General features: G+C 34.3%; 1 protein-coding gene across 4 annotated transcripts in view; it reads right to left on the reverse strand.

The window, feature by feature from the left end:
* The window catches only part of KIAA0586 (KIAA0586 ortholog), a 170,482-nt gene that overhangs the window by 77,954 nt on the left and 74,586 nt on the right, over window positions 1–17,942 (reverse strand). For all 4 annotated transcript variants that reach the window (XM_057488412.1, XM_057488411.1, XM_057488410.1 and 1 more), the window contains 7 exons: window positions 13,136–13,329; window positions 11,672–11,790; window positions 8,440–8,639; window positions 6,655–6,814; window positions 6,017–6,236; window positions 5,242–5,495; window positions 4,128–4,204 (listed from right to left, as the gene is read on the reverse strand). In XM_057488412.1, the coding sequence (XP_057344395.1) occupies window positions 4,128–4,204; window positions 5,242–5,495; window positions 6,017–6,236; window positions 6,655–6,814; window positions 8,440–8,639; window positions 11,672–11,790; window positions 13,136–13,329 (1,224 nt within the window). The remainder of the gene's footprint in view (window positions 1–4,127; window positions 4,205–5,241; window positions 5,496–6,016; window positions 6,237–6,654; window positions 6,815–8,439; window positions 8,640–11,671; window positions 11,791–13,135; window positions 13,330–17,942) is intronic.

Consider the following 17,942-nt stretch of genomic DNA (forward strand, 5'->3'; position numbering starts at 1 on the left):
CTGCAGATATTGGTTCCCTAGAGTATTATCAGGGAGTACAATGGCCTAACTGAGCTGAAAGGGTACAGGTGAAATCTGAGGGGGAACCTATGAGCACTCACTCTTTCCTCTCTTACCCTCCAAAGCCAAATACTGGATTAGAAAACCTCCTAAATATCTTAGTTTGTGACTCCCTTGCCCCAAAAATCTTAGTGGGCACCACAGTACCCAAGACTTTCCATAGCCTAAAAGGATCTTTATGCCTTTATGATCATCTGGTTCAACCTACTTCTCTAGATTTCTTTCTGTGGGTAAATTCTAATCACACTTAGATTTTCAACACCTTCTACTTATACCCTTCTCTTTCTTGGTTCTTATCCTTTAACACATGCTATATCTGCTTCTGAAACATCTTTCTCCTTCTCTGCTGCCTAGCAAAATCATGTTGCGTCTCTAAAGACCTACATCAATATCATATCCTATGTGAAGTGTCATTGAACTTTGAGCAGTTTTCCCTCCTCTAATCTCATGTACACTTACAAATACAGCTATTTGATCAATTATCACACTGTAGACTAATTGTTTAAGCCCTTTTGTCCATACAGGTCTTCAGGGTTTTTTTCAACTGTAGAACAAGAGGGCTGGAACAGATGGCCTTAATCCTTTCAGCAAGTGCTAATACCACACCCCAGACCACTGGTAACAATTAAAACACTGTAGAAATACACCAAGGCACCTAGAGACCGTTTCTTGTCCCTTTGCCTCTGGGCAGACCCATCGTACTTGGCTAGGATGCTGGTACAGAAATCCCTCACTGGAGCACCCAGCCTAGGCCTCCTGGTATCTAAATCAGAGGTGCCCCAAATGTGAAGGACAGTGTGGGCCTCAGAGTCAGAGAACCCGGACTCCCTTATAAATACAAGTATTACATTATTATAAATTCCATTAGTAGTATTATTTATTCAAGTATTTTATTTTTAATGAAATTATTAACTCTAGATTACAAGTCCTTACACCCCAGCTACATATGGATAAATGCCTATTGATACATGAATTCAATTTATTTTTGGTTTTTCAAGAAAGTACTTCCACATTTGACATTATTATAAATTTGTTGCATATCTGATTTAGGTTTAGTAAAAATATCAAAATTATAGTGTCAAATGTAGAAAAAGGAAGATATAAATTATCATTTAGTCCTGCTTCAGTTTAGTTATTTAAACAAACTTAAACATGCTTTGGCACCATGATAAAGTTCTAAGAATGGATAAAAATTCCATAATGACCTATTAAGTAAGCCAAATGCTCTCTGAAAATAAAGATACCTCATTTATGCCTTCCCCCAATATTACTTCATAAAAGTGATTTCCACGCTTTTCAGGATGGACTCAATTACTTGCAGTAAATACTTACTTTTAGAAAAGTAATTGTTCCATTAAAATCTTATTGAAAGTCTCCTTAATGAACTATTTCATATTCCTATATACAAAGCAGATTGTTTTAACAAATTTTATTACTTGGACATAAGAAATTCCAGATTCAGCATCTGTATACTATTAAGTGTCTTTGATAGTAAAAAGATGTTACACAGCCTCCAAAGCTGTTGGACTTAAGAAATGCCCCACTACACACACCCAGCCTCTTGCAACTTAAGCTTTAGGGTTCAGAAAGCCTCTATTAGAACTCAAATTTATAGCTACTGGCTTACAATGAAAAAAAAAAGTGTTATCATGTAACCATATAAAAATAGTTGTGACACAGACAAGTCATTTAACCTCACTCAACTTCATCTGTAAAATGATTAGCTATATTTGTTAACAAAGGATGCATATCGAATACCTGGAAGCTTTTTCAAAATATACAGACCTAGGCTTCTAACCACCTAAACATATGCATACCACACAACCCCCAGGACCTACTAAATCAACATACCAGAGCATAGGCCCAGCATGGGTATTTTCTAAAAGCTCCACTGGCAAATTTAATATACAGTCCTAGTTTACATCACTTCAAATGGTTGCTTTTAAGGAATTTCTAGCATTATGAATATAAGAGGATAGAACAACATAACTTTTAAATACACCAATTTTTTTTTATCATGATCACATATAATGTTATGTGAAATGGAAACACAATGCAGCTAGATTTCACTTCTAGCTGGAGCAGCTAAGATAGACTAACAAGAATGAGATTTATTCAACCCCTTGAAACAACTAAAAAATTGGCAAAGTGTATGAAGAAGTGCATTTCAAAACATGGGACAAAAGTAGCATGGTAACAAAAGACAGTGATCCCTGAAAGATGGGAAATAAATTAGAACCCTATAATGGTTTTAACCTAACTGCCTGTGAGAGGTTCCAGGCTGTGAACAGGAGGGAGAACCTAGGCAGAGCTCAGTGCTCCTGAGCTGAGAAGATGAAGCTGAAACTCCAGGGAAATTAGGACAGTAAGAATTCATAAGACAGACTACCAGAAAAGTGAAAGCTGCACACAAAGAGAAGTCTGGCAATCTGAAGAGGATCTCCTTTGAGAGTTAAGCTGAGTACTGATCAGCAGATGCATATGAAATAACCACATGAGGCTGGAGGCACAAACACCTGAGAAAGGACTCGACATAACTGCACACCTGATGATATATATATATATTACTCATATATATATTAACTCATATATATATATATATATATTACTCATATATATATTAACTCATATAATAAACTCAAAAGCAAGACTCAAAAGTGTAAAACTACCTTTAAGTAACTGAACCACGTGCCTAAGCAAAGATCAATATACCTATTTATAAGAATATAAAACGTGGATGCAAAAAGCCTACATGAAATTTTAGCAGACCAAACAACTTTTCTTAAAAATTTAACATACATCTACCACAATTATCTATTCATTCTACTCCTAGGTTTTGCCCAAGAGAAATGGAAGCCTATGTCCATACAAAGACTTGTACACAACTGTTCATAGAAGTTTTATTTATAATAGCCAAAAACTGGAATAAACCCAAGTGTCCATCAGCAAGTAAATGGACAAACTGGTACATCCATACAATAGAATACTACTCAACAATAAAAAGCAATGAACTATGATACACACTAAACACAGATGAATCTCAAAATTATTATGCTGAGTTACAGCAACCAGGCAAAAAAAGCATACATACCATGTGATTCCATTTGGATAGTTCTAGAAAATGCAAACTAATCTATAGTTACAGAAAGTAGACCACCAGTTGCCAGGAGAGGTGTTGAGAATGAGAGGAACAATAAAAGATGAGAAGGAGGGATTACAAAAGGGCATAAAGGAAATTTGGGAGTGATGGATGGCAGGTATGATCATTATCTTGACTACTGTAGTGGCTTTACAGACTTACAGGCTCTACAGATGTCAAAAATTATCAAATAAATTATTTTTTTAAAGAAGAGCAACAATAACAGCAATGTATAGCAAAGACTATGGATAAATGTAGATGAAAGTTTAGTACAATCACTTTTCCCTGCATAGGTAATTTAAAAATATATACAAAGATTTCTATTCCTTAACAGTTTTTCAAAAGAAAATTCCTATCATTTCTGTATGATATATATATGTATATGTATATATTATATATTTTATGTATGTATTATATTATATAAATATATAATAAGATATTTTTTAAATGCTAATTTTTTCTTCCATATAGCTGAATAATAACTAGGAAATGTTAATATCCCTGGGTCCTATTTCAGTTTTTTTTATGCTACTGAATTAAATTATTTTCTAGCACAAAGAATTACAATCATGGTTAGGGAAAAAAAGCAAATGTATTTATTATAAGAGTTGGTTTTAACAGCTAAAGTCCTGCCTGAAACATTGCAAATGCCACATATCCAGATGACCATTTGCACTTACATTAATTGTGTTTTTTTTCAACTATTGGAGCCCCAGAGGTTAATAACAATTTTCATTCTGACAATTATGATAATGAAATGTGAAATTATGATAATGAGATGTGCAACAACCTTAAATTCCTTCTTGTATATTTTATTAAATTTTATGTCTATAGCTAAAATATTTGAGTAAAAATCCCTGACCAATGGCAACAAGTTTATCAAGAAATTCTTCATGTCAGAATCCAATATAGAATCAGTATTTCTTACCATTTCAAAGGCATCATGCAGAGTACTGGATAAACTATCATTTAGGTCTGTCAGATACAGTCCTACATCCCCTAAAACTAGAAATCACAATGTAAATTTTAGAAAAAATAAGAAACATAAATTCAGTAAATAATCTGACATAAATGCATAGAACATTACATTTAAACTTATACAATAAAAATACTAGGTTCATAAATAATAACTTTGAAGATACTCAATTTCACCAATTTGTTTTGTACATTTTGAAACAAAGATGAGATTTTTGTTTCCTCTTCCAACTTGTCAGAAATTAAAAAGAACTAAAAATATCAACTGTGACTATGAAACTGAGAAAAAACTCCTATATACTACTGATATAACTAAAAACATTAAAATTAAAAAACTGATTAACCTTTCTGAAGAGTAAGTTGGCAAAGTGTCAGTATTTTAAAGGTGCAGCATATTCTGACTCAGCAATTCACTAATAGGTATATAGTCTAAGGAAATTATCAGGTAAGTGCACAAAGATATATCTATATACACATGCATAGGTGTGTGTGTGTGTGTGTATCTCTATATATACATATAAATAGACCACACATACACACACAGACGCATGCACATATGTGCAAGGCTGGACACTGGAGAGTTATGTGTGGTATGGAAGCAGTGAAAACAATCTGCATGCCTACCACTATGGCACTGCCTTAATAGACTACACAGCCATTTAAAAAATGAGGTAGAACTATGTGTATTAATACAGAATGATGTCCACAATATATTGTACAAGTAAAATAAATTCAGGTTTCAGAACAATATATATAGTATAATACCATTTTCAAAGTAAAAACACATACACACATGTACATATTTAGGTATCCATACACACATAGGAAAAAAAAGAAAGGACTAGAAAGGTATACCCCAAACTATTAAGAGTGGTATTATTTCTGGAGGGCAGGAGTTATGAGAGAGATTTTACTTTCTGAGATTAAGGCATAGAAAAATTAATTTGCACAGGGTCCATATTCTTTCTGCTATACCATACATGTTGAAAATCAGTAAAAACAGAAAAATATTACTTAGGAATTATCATAACCTAACCAATGAAATCAATTGACATAAATTAGCTTACTCTTGGAAGCCACCTTTTGACCACAGTTTAATAAAATCTCTCCTTCAGAGATGGGTCTCTCTAAAGTTTCAGTTTCAGTGACAGTAATGCTCAAGATACTTTCCATTGTTGATGAATCTGAACTTGGCATCTGTATGGGGGAAACGGCCTTGGTGACAGCAGGCAGCATCATAGAAGGAACTGGTTCTGGAGGCGCAGACTGAGCAGGGAAATTGACGCTTTCAGGTTCTTCATCCTTGGCCACAGACATTACACTAAAAACAAAATGACATATTTTGAACTTATTAGGTCACTGAATTTTGATATAAAAAAACAGATTCAAAGGTACTATGTCTCCTTTAGCAAAGTATTTCTATAAGCTGCACTACTATAATTAAAGATTTATTTTTCTAAAATTGTTTCCATTCTTTAATCATAGATCATCTTGAAAGTTCTACCATCCCTAAAATAAATATACATGGAGATATGTGGTAATGTAAAAGCAAACTGAAGTTAGTAAATGAAGATTCACACTGGGGAGAAATCATTTTCTATTTTATTAACAATATTATAGATATCTTTATTTTTTTTTAACTGCTTAAAAAAGGAGAGTTGAAGGTAAAAATAAATTTGACAAAAACTTTAAAAACTTAAAATTTACTAAACTTCTTTCTACTAAAATATAGTTTGTGGTTTAGAGTGCTTCATTTATCATTTCTGATGTTTCCAATGAGTAAACGTAAGACAGTTTAAAACAAAAGGTGCAGTTACTAAAAGTGAATATGTTATCACTTACATAGCTCTTGGATGAAGTTCTTCTTGAAGAGAGTTAGGATTCTCTTCTTCCAGTGGCAAGTCTCCTTCACTCCATGGCTTGGGAAGCTCAGGGCTTGGTATCTTCAATTTATCAATGGAAACCTCTGACAAAGTTGGGGTAAGAGATGCCAAGGGAGGTGGTGTAGTAGTGGGGGTAACTGTTGGAGTATTAACAAGTGTGACAGCAGGTATATCATTTCCTATAGATTTTTTTAAAAAGAAAGAAAAAGATAAGTCAATAAACTCCATAGGAAGGTAAGGTAGGCTGTTTCAGAAATTCCTTAAATTTAGGCATACAAAGAAAGGCAATGAAATTAATAATAATGGTGATGGCCGGTAATGGGAAAATTCCCAAATTAATTTAGTAAAGTGTAAGAAAGTAACCTTGAAAAGACGCCACTTTTAACATCACAATGAACTTAAAGTAACCTCAGTGTCTATTACATTATATACTTTAAGAAGTGTCAACAAATTCCTTAGGTTTCTTGCAAGAAAAAATGATTTACTTAAACCTAGTGAGCAACAAGCATGTGTATATGAATCTACAAAGCATCTTATAAAACAAACCATGAAATTTTATTTAATTGTTAAACTAAGTTATAGAAGTAAGGTTTCTACCTTTTTCAGCAAATACATCTTTCACAGGAAAAGCTACATCGTGACCTGAATCGCAGGGAGAAGAATCAGGAGTTTTTACCAATACATGCTCCTCAAGAGATGAAGAAGGTGAGTGAGGAGGAGTTGGCTGTGGGGTAGCCACTGGGGTATACACTCTTGTCTAAAATAAATAAAACAAGATAAATGATGCTTATAATCACCCAAATAAGGTAATTATCATTTATCATCACACTGAATCTTCCACAAAATCTTATATGATGGCTAAGGAAGATACAGTATCATAAAAATGTCAATTCTCTCAAAATTAAACCAATCAAAATTGGACTATTTCCCATAAAAATCCTAACAAAATTTTTTATAGAACTTTAAAACTAATTTTAAAATATATTGAAAGATCAAGAAATTCTGAATATAAGGAACAATATGACAGTGGGGGAGTGCAGCTTCCCCCCAAATATCAGTAAGCAGATTCTGGTAAGGGCATGATCATTTAGATGCTAAGTATTCTATCTCTATTATACAGACGAGACTAAGGAACATAGCTGAAGGTTCAAATTCAGATCTTCCCAACTGCCAAGTACACACTCTTAACAAATACACATACTGCCTATTTATACTGATTTTCCACATTTCCTCATTCAGTCACCCTCATGAAAGCATACACAGCATATGGGCAGAAAACAAAACAAATTAGCATGGAGAAAACCATAACCTTGAGAACATCTGCACCACACAGGACACCAAGGAGCTGTGAAAGCACAGACCCAAACTATGTAAATGATCTCTGGCACACTGACCACATTACACCAATTACATCAATGCCATAAAGTTCAAATACGTAACTTTATGTTTATGCCTCAAAGAGCTCAATTTAAATGTTTCACCTATATAAAATGATGTCTTTGTGTTCTATAAGATCAGAAGTGACTGCAAAGTTTTAAACAGCTGGTAATATAGAGTACATTTTGGTTTTGTATAATTTCATGTTGCTATAATAGATTAGAAACTCTAACATAGCAAGTCTGATTAAACAAATAACACAAATGCCTAAAATATATTTTCTTTTAAAGATTAAAAATATCAGCTTACATAATAACCAAAAGCAATGTGATTGGCTATATCCTGAATTTTTTTAAAAAAGCTATAAAGGCATCTTACTATGTTGATAGACAGTGACTACAATGGGGTATGGGGTGGGGCTTGATAATATGGGTGAATGTAGTAACCACAATGTTGCTCATGTGAAACCTTCATAAGATTGTATATAAATAATACCTTAAATTTTAAAAAAAAGCTATAAAGGATATTTTTGAAAGAATTGGGAAATTCAAATATGGACTCTATATTTATACAGTATTAATACACCAATGTTAAATTTTGGTAGTATGATAATGGTATTTTGGTTATGTAAGAAAGTATTTGCGTTCTTAGAAGATACGATGTGGTTAAAAGTATCATATCTGCAACTTTTAAATGACTTTAAAATAGTATGTAATATACAACATATAAGGAGAAAGAAAATGTGTCACATGTTATCAATTGGTAAATATAAGGAAAGGATATACAGATATTTGTTGTATCACACTTTCAGCTTTTCTATAGATTTAAGTTTTTAAAATAAAATACTGGGGAAAATATTATTGTGATCATAGCAACAAGGAATCAATCTCCACCCACAGACTATAATCTTATGATACCCAGTTTAAATTGTCCATCTCACTGTTCTTTAATACATGTATCAGAATTCCCCAGGACTCCAAGTCATGAAAGAAGAGCCACACCTACCGGCAAGTACGTTTTGCTTGTTGAAAATTCCCCAGAAACACCTGTGGCAACAGGAACTTGCTTTGTTGCCTCTCTGTCACCCAACACGACGGCAATGGTCTCAGCAAGCGCTTCATTCACAAAATGGCTAATCATGTCGGAATTCACAGGAACCCCAGCATCAACAAAAAGCTGTAGAACTCCACTACTTGTTCCTTCCACTAAAAAATGAAAGAACTTCAGAGTAAGTGTGCAAGAAACCTGCTTGCAATCCAAACCTTAATTCTTAAAATTTTACAAATGCAGTCACATGAGGGGGTGGGAGGAATAAAAATGAAAATACAAAATCTACTTATTATGAAAGAGAATAAGATGATAACTTATATAATGAACATCCCGTCTAAACAAACCAGAAAGGGGAGGTAGACATCCAGATAGACATTTATTTATATGGCCTCTTCCCTACCACTACAGAATTTAATGATAAGAAGGATTTGAATCCACAGGGAATGCTCTCATCTGAAACAATCCATGTTTCGAAGAGCAGGGCAACAGGATACTCTGTGATAGATCTTGGCCAAAACACAAAGCCACAATGATTATGGGGATATTTTAGAGAAATGATAGCTTCTTCACAACTAAGACAAAACTTCCTTCTTGTTTCAGATAAATCAGTTACTAATATTACAAGCTAATCCTCCTCAAATTTTTAGTTTAGGTGCTTGATAGCAGAAGTTATATAGATATATATATGGGTTGTACTTCTCACTTGTGTGGCAGTGGAGCATCAAGTAGAATATTCATCAACAGGCAGAATTGCAAGTGTACAGCCTAGATGTGTGGCTTAGGGGTCATCAACCGACAAAGGATAACTAATGGCCAGAGGAGACTGAAAAAATGGAAAAGAAAGAGGGCTGAGCACAAAACTTGGGGGACATTTTTATTCAAGTAGCAGGAAAAAAATGAGGAAATAGGGTCTTGAAGAAATGAAAAAGACAGGAAGAACAGAATGAATTCTAAGAAAGAAAAACCTATAGGACACTTTAAGAATTAGAGGTGGTGAACAGTGGCCATATGGTAGAGCCACCCAGGAGGATAAGGATTTGAAACAAAGGTTTTTTTGACAACCAAATGCAGTGAGAGAGAAGTTTCATTAGTGGGAGGGAAGAAAGCCAACCCAAATGGAGCAAAGGGAAAGTGGGCAGTAAGAAAGTAAAAGCTGTAAATACAGCCTGTGATATCTAGGATTTGGGCGGATAAGGGAGAGCCTAAGGAGGAAGAGGAGTAGGTTATTCTGAACAGAAGAGAAGGGGAAAAAGTAGTAATAATGATACATAAGAATGTAAAAAAAAACAAACAAAGTTGCATAACTTACATAATCCAATTTCAAGAATTATTTTTAAATTATAGTAATCAAAAGTGTGGTATTGATGGAAAAATAGACTTATAGATTAATGGGACCTGATAGAAATCCAGAAACAGATTCGCACATATTTAGCAACTGATTTTCAACAAAGGTTTCAAGGCAATTCAATGGGCAAAAGGATATTTTCAACAAACAATGCTAGAACTGGACAGCCACATATCAAATATAACCTTGATTCCTACTTTATACCATACATAAAAATTAACTCAAAATGTATCATAAACCTAAATACATAGTCTAAAACCATATGTCTTCTGGGAGAAAACATTGGAGAAAATCTTAATGATCTTGAGTTAGGCAAATGTATCTTTAATGATACACCAAAAACCCACAAACTATAAAAGAAAAATTGATGAATTAAATTTCACCAAAATTAATCTTGGTCCTCAAAAGATAATGTTGACAAAAAAAAAAAAAAAAGGCAAGATACAAACCAGAATACATGTGTAAATTTATGTCTAATAAAGGACTTGTATCCAGACTAAATAAACAACTTTTACAGTTCAACAATAGTAAGACACAAACTTCAATTTAAAAATGGGCAGAAGATTTAAAAAGATACTTCACACCAAAGTAAGTATACAAATGGCAAAAAAGAGCATGAAAATTTTTACAGCATTAGTCATTAGGGACATGCAAATAAAAGCCACAATGAGATATCTCCACATGCTTACAGAAAGTCTATAATTAAAAATGTCAACAAGTGCTGACAAGCATGTGGAGCAACTGGAACTCTCACACATTGCTGGTTGGAATGCAAATTAGAAAGCAACACTGGAAACATTTAGCAGTTTCATAAAGTTAAAAATACATCATATGACCAAGAAAAATTAAAAGATGTGTCTAAAAGATTTGTTTGCAAATATTCATAACAGCTTTATTTATAATAGCCAAAAACTAAAATTACAAATGTCCATTAAAAGGTAAGTGCCTTAACAAATTATGGTATATCAATACAGTGTGTTATTACTATGTACACAAAAGGATTGTCATTTCACATTTACTATGATTGTCAAGCATTATGTTAAATAAAAGCAGACATGAAAGACTACATACTGTATTATATATATTATAGAAAAGGCAAAAACACAGTGATAGAAAGCAGGTCAGCGATTATTAGGAACCAGCGATTATGGGAGGCCAGGAATTGACTGCAAAGTGGCATGAGGAACCTTTTTGGAATAATGGAACTGTTTTACTACATCAGGATTCTGTGGCTAATGTATAAGTGTATAGCTGTGTTTATTTATCAAAACATCAAACTGTACACTTAGAATTGGTGAATTTTATGGCAAGCAAACTATACTTCAAAAAAGCTGATCAAGAAGGAGGGAGGAAAAAAGAGGGGTAGGAAAAGAGGAAGAAGAGAATAATAAAGAAAGAAAGGCTCCAAAAGAAAGAGGCTCATTTATCCAGTCAGTGAACTTAAAACTTAGTAGATGTCAATCAGGGCTAGGCACTAAAGGAGAAACATTCTTAATCCTGAGAAATTTATAGTCTAGTGGGTGAAACAGATATTTAAATCAGTCATAATAAAATCTGGTGTTACTTTTTTACTCTAACAGAGATACATGAAAAGTGCTGTGGGAAATAGGAGATTTGAGGTGGGAGGATGGAATGGAATAATAGTCTGAATGTAATAATATGAATATTACAGTATGAAGTAAACAGGTGAGAAAGACAACCTCCACTACTGAGAACTGGGAAGTGATATTGGAAGTAAGAGCTTATCTTTTGTTATCTGAGAACTAATACATAAATCCACAATGAGCTGAAGGTTTTGTCTTTTAGTAAACAAAAGAAGTTAAAAGACTCCATTTCACTTACCAATGTCAGAAGTCAATGGTTCACTTGCCTCACTGACTGAAACCCTGACATTAGCTGCAGCCTGTTGTTGGATTGGAAAAAGCCCACAGATAATTCTTGACATTATTTCTTGTTCTACCCTGGGGGATAAAAGTTAAGGATGCCTAAATTTGATTGAAATGTATAAAGTGTTCAAATATCACCTCACCTTTAAAAATAAACTTCACCCATGGACACAAACATTTACATGTGAAAGCAGTCATTCTGAAAGTTGAATCCAGAACGAAGAAAAAATCAAATGTATCCCCTAGCAAAATAAACCACACAGAACAGAAGCTCTGTGTGGGAAATAGTTTATTAAATCAAATTAAAATCTTTCAGATTAGTCTAATGAAAAGTTTAACAGGCCTCCTAAATTCGTAATAAGGTTTAAGTCAATGATTATCTAGCATAATGATTAACCATATGATTATCCATATGATAATGACTATCAGTGCTCTGAAAACACACATATGAAACCATATGAGATCAGAGCTAGAAAAGAAGTCCAGATGCCCTCTCTTCAAGGAAATAAATATAATGATCACAGTACAGGTAGTTTTCCACTTAAAAGGGGAAGAAAATTTATTTCCAAGGTCATTTTTAGAAAAGGGAAGAAGAAGAAAGGGAAGGGGAAAAGGATAGGACTCTGTTTCTGTGCATTTCTTTAGAGCAGCTAACAGACTGATTAAAAATCATTATACAAGCAATAGATGTTCACTGTAGAAAAAAATCAGAAAATATGTAAAAATCTAAAAAAAATCAGATAAGGCTCACTCATAATCCCAGATTCAGGGATAAACATAAACAGTTTGGTATATGTTTTTCAGTTTTTTTTCCTACGCACTTATTTTTGAGTGAAGTCTTGCAAACTGCAATTACATCATTAGTATCCTGCTTCATGTATGCACTGGTGTTTCTTTCAACATCATTAAATATTCTTCTAAAGCTAATCATGATAATTGTACTAAAATGCTGTTTAGTTTATTCCATAAGTTCTTTAAGGTTTCTTATGGGTAAAAATAGGGATAAAAATAGAATTTCTCAGTTTATGTAAGTAAATAGAACAGAACCTTGTTTGTAGAAAGCACTATACATGTAAAGTATTCTATGGCCTTGTAGTAGAAACATAATTATTTCCTTAGGATAAATTTCTGGATGTGAACCACTGGATTAAAAATCATACACTTTTAAGGTTTTCATTACTTAAAAATGACCTCTTTTGCCATAATAGACAGCCTAAGTACAAATATTCAAGGACAGAAACAATACCTCCAATAATCAGCTAAACCCTTGGTATCACATCAAATAGTTTGCAGTGACTATAGCAAAGGAAAAAATTAATAAACAAATGGAAACGAGGCAGATTTTCAACCAAATGTGATACTTTCTATTTATATTTGCTACTATAATTCTGTTCACACCATATAAGCACTGTAAACTCACCACTGAATCAAGCTATTTTCCAAAGTTTCTTTTCTCTGAATTACTTTATCTAGAATATCAGCAGTGGGCTGAAGAGTACAAGCAACAGGTGGAAATGGAGGGCCATTATATTTTGTAGAAACAGCTTTAACATTTCTGTTAAACTCCAGAATAGGTTCAGAGTATTCTGGAATTTCATCACATTTTTCTTCTTCCTGGTAATAATAAAAACAAAACTATTATATTCATGTATCTGCTCAACATTTACCAAGAGACAAGTATAGATGGGGCACTTAGGTAGATGAATTAACCAGCACTTCTAAATTAATCAGTAGCATTTCTAATTAGGTGGTATCACATTATTTATAATATATACATTTGTCATACAAATCACATTGAAAACCTTAACTACACAATTATTTTGTCTTTTTTCAAACCCAGCATTCATTTTAAACAGTCATAAAACAAACTAGATAACTTGAGTTATTCCTACATAAAACATTATTAACATTTCCTGCTAGGAACTTTTTATGTTATTTAAAAAATGTTTTTATTGAAGCACAGTTAACATATTAATTTCAGGTACACAACATAGTAACTCACTAATTATATGCATTACTAAATGCTCACCACAGTAAGTGTAGTTACCATCTGTCAATATACAGACATTACAATATTATTGACTGTATTTTCTATGCTGTAGTTTTCATCCCCATGACTTATTTATTTTATAACTGGAAGTTTGTACCTCTTGATCCCCTTCACTTACTTTGCCTATCCCTCAACTCCTCTTCCCTATGGCAACCATCAGTTTTTCTTTGTATTTATGAGTCTGTTTCTGGGGTTTTTTGTTTGTATGTTTTTTTTTTTAGATTCCATACATAAGTGAAGTCATACGGTATTTGTTTCTCTCTGACTTATTTCACTTAGACAAATTTATCATAATAAAACTGATGCTTCCAAATATCACTGCTTCCTCTAGCAGAACCTATAATTTACATTTAAATATGCAGTTAGGTCCTATTAAAATTATTTGTCTCATCATCATGATCAAATGAGTTACTTCTGGAACTTTTAAACTTTTTATTATGAAAAACATACATGTTTAAAAGTAAACAAAATAGCACTCAGGTACTCTATTTGTTATGTATAAATAACGTGTTCTATTTACCTGTTTCTAAGCTTTAACAATTATCAACACATGTCTAACCTTGTGTCACCTATACTCCCCCCATCCACTTTTCCCTTCACATATCTTTCTGAAGCAAATCACAGATATCATACAATTTTAAACTGAAAATAATTCAATATGTAGCTCAAAAAATTTAGGACTCTTTAAAAATGATAACTCAGTAATATTCTTCCATTGAAAAATGAAGTCCAAGGCTAGTAAGTGGCAGAGCAAGGATAGAAACACTTGTCTTTGAACTCCGAATCCTTTCCTATTTCTACAACTGCTTCTTTTACTTATACATAGAAAAATTCATTGTTAAATGTCTTTGCTAGCCATTAAGATACAAAGATGAAGATTCTTGCCTTCAAACACCATGTGGAGTTCACATGATAAGACATCCTCGTGAACAAATAACTTTAAAATATTACGTATCTCTTAATATTCTAAAATGTGTTTATTTTATGATTAATAAAACTGGTCTTAGATCTGAAAGTCCAAGAAATATGAACAAATATCTTCTTTAGTCTACTGACACATTACATTCAAGGAGTCTCTATGTTCTAAGATCTTTTCTTCCTTCCTTTATATTTCACTTTCTCCTTCCATTTTCACGATTCTAGAGTTTCTGTAACTCTTCCTGTTATATGGGCTCTTCCCTTGGCTTTTAGATCCCTCACAAGATTTTTCTCAATACAAACTAAGTGGTGACCTTGCCAATAATCCAAAACAAATGGCAAATCAAATAGACAAATGTAATAGAATGAAGAAAGGACAGACTGGAAGAAGAAGGCCAAAGGAAAGGGAAAGGAAGAAAAAATCAGGAAGCAGAGAGATGAAACTTAAATGGGAACTAGCTGACAGTCATTCAGTCTCATGGAGGCAGCTAAGTGATATTGATGAAGATAATACTGTACTACAGAAGAACAACTTTATCATTTTAAAATGAAAATATATTAAACTCAAAAGTAAAAGGAAGTTTCTCAAAGCACTGTCACACAATATTGATGGCCAAAAGATACTCAACCATCAAGAACAATGCAAGAATGTCTCTTCTTACCACTCTTTTTCAACATTGTACTGGAAGTCCTTGCTAATGCAATTAGACAAGAACAGGAAATAAAAGATATATAGACAGGGAAAGAAGAAATAAAACTACTTGCAGATGACATGATTATCTATGTAGAAAATCTGAAAGAACTGACCAAAAAACTCCTGAAACTAATTATTGATTATAACAAGGTTGTCATATGCAAAATTAATATACCAAAGTCAATCACTTTCCTAAACACCAACAATGAACAAGTAGAATTTTAAAGTAAAAAAACAATACAATCCCATTACATTAGCATCCTCAAAAAAGAAATACTTAGGCATACATATTTAACAAAACATGTATAAGAATTATATAAGGAAAATTATAAAATTCTGATGAATGAAATAAAAAAACTAAATAAATGACAAGATATTCTGTTCATAGACAGGAAGACTCAATAGTGCAAAAATGTCAGTTGTTCCCAACTTGATCTATATATTCAATGCAATCCAAATAAAAACCTCAACAAGTTATTTTGTGAATACAACCAATTGTCTAAAATTTCTATGGAGAGGCAAAATACCCAGAATAGCCAACACAATATTCAAGGAGAAGAATAAAGTTGGAAGACTGACACAACCCAATATCAAGACTTACTGTAAAGCAATGATAATCAAGATGGTATTGATAAAAGAATAGATTAATGGAATGGAATAGAGAGCTCAGAAGTAAATCCATATAAATACAGTCAACTGACTTTCTTTGAAGGAGAACTCTTTTTATTGGCTGGTTTCTACCAAACACTCAACTGGTCTTTGACAAAGGAGCAAAGGCAACACAATGGAGCAAAGATAGTCCTTTCAACAAATGGTGCTAGAACAACTGGACATCCACAGGCAAGAAAATCCATACACAGACCTTATACCCCTTACAAAAATTAAATCAAAATGAACCAGAGACCTAAATGTAAAACACAAAACAGTAACACTTAAAAGATAACATAAGAGAAAACCTAGAAGACTGTGGATATAGTGATGACTTTTAGATAAAACACCAAAGGACTTTATTAAAATTAAAAACTTCTGCTCTGTGAAAGGTAATATCAAGGGAATTGAAAGACAAGCCACAGACTTGGCGAAAATATCTGCAAAAGACAGATCTGGTAAAGGACTGTTATGCAAAATAAACAAAGAACTCTTATAGTTCAACAAGAAAACAATCCAACTTAAAAAATGGGCCAAAAACGGACATTGGCTTAAAGATGGCAGTGTGAGAGGTGAGAGAGACACCTCCTCCCAACACCACATATAATATGAAAATACAGCAAATACAACTAATCCTGAAAGAGCAACAGGAAAGAAGGCTGTGGTAGACTGCCTACACCTGGGGAAAAGAGCATACCTCACAGAAAATGGTAAAGTACCAAAGCCATGATCCAGCAGGACCCAAGCCCTTCCCCAATCCCAGCTCACCAGTGGGAGGAATAGAAACAGAGCGGGGACGGGGTGGAAGCCTAGGACTGCTGAACACCCAGACCTGGAGATCTCCTCTGGGACCATGAACCTACATTACATGCTGCTCTGGAGATTAGTGGGGTTGGAAAGTTAAGACAGGCAGAATACTTAGAGAGACTGAGATTCCAGCTGCTTAAGGAGAACAGGAAATCACAACCAGCTGCTCTGGGACAGAAGAAAGGCAGGCACTCTAAGAGACTTCCCAACAGTGACAAAGCTGCTAAAGGGCCAAGGATGGCACAGAGCTTGCTGCTCAAGAGAAAGGACATGTAGACAAAATCGTCCCAGACTACTCAGCCCAGGATGTTGGGAACTTACAAGAGCTACAGGCGCTCCATCCTCCATGCTGGCAATGCAACTTCAAGGACCCCCGCTGAGATACGCAGTCTGCCACTCCTTCCCAGCCAGCAACAGCTTGTAAACCGGCAGCCCCCTACATTGTGCCAGGCCAGCCAGAGGGCAGCCCTGCTGATGACAGCTACAAGTGTATAGCATAGAGGCTCCTCCCTGCATGTTTGGCCCACTGCCCTGGCAGTGGAAGCAGGCACTACAGCCAGGAAGCAGGAAAGAGCTCTTTCCTCCCTGGCAGGAACAGGCACTGCTGGCCTGGAACCCCCACCATCATTCCAGGGCTCAGCAGCTCCAGAGAATAGAGCTTCTGGGCACTAGAAGATACCACCTCCACCAAGTTATTTTTACAAATATGAAGTGTCAAAAGAACCGGGTACAAACCAAAATCCCACAAGCACCAGAAACATAGACAAGTGAACTGAACTTACCAATCTTCTTGAAAAAGATTTCAAAACAAAAGTCATAAACACTGAAGGGACCCCACCCATAAGATGGCGAACCTCCTGCTTCTCTTACAAGTCCTCGGTTCCTGCTGGCGCCACCTGAAACCCAATCACCTCTCTTCCCCCTCCTAATCCCAGCACCTAGCCAATAGCCACCAGCCACATAGAAGTGACACCTCAATCAGCTCATGCCCCTTCCTATATACCCAGCACCTCTCCCTAATAAAGCAGAATTCTCCGGTGAATTGCTGCTGTGTGTCGCTCCTTTCCTTTCATTGGTGCCAAAACCCGGGAGACAGGACACCCCAACTGG

Source organism: Manis pentadactyla, chromosome 11, assembly GCF_030020395.1.
Source record: "Manis pentadactyla isolate mManPen7 chromosome 11, mManPen7.hap1, whole genome shotgun sequence".
Taxonomy (NCBI): domain Eukaryota; kingdom Metazoa; phylum Chordata; class Mammalia; order Pholidota; family Manidae; genus Manis; species Manis pentadactyla.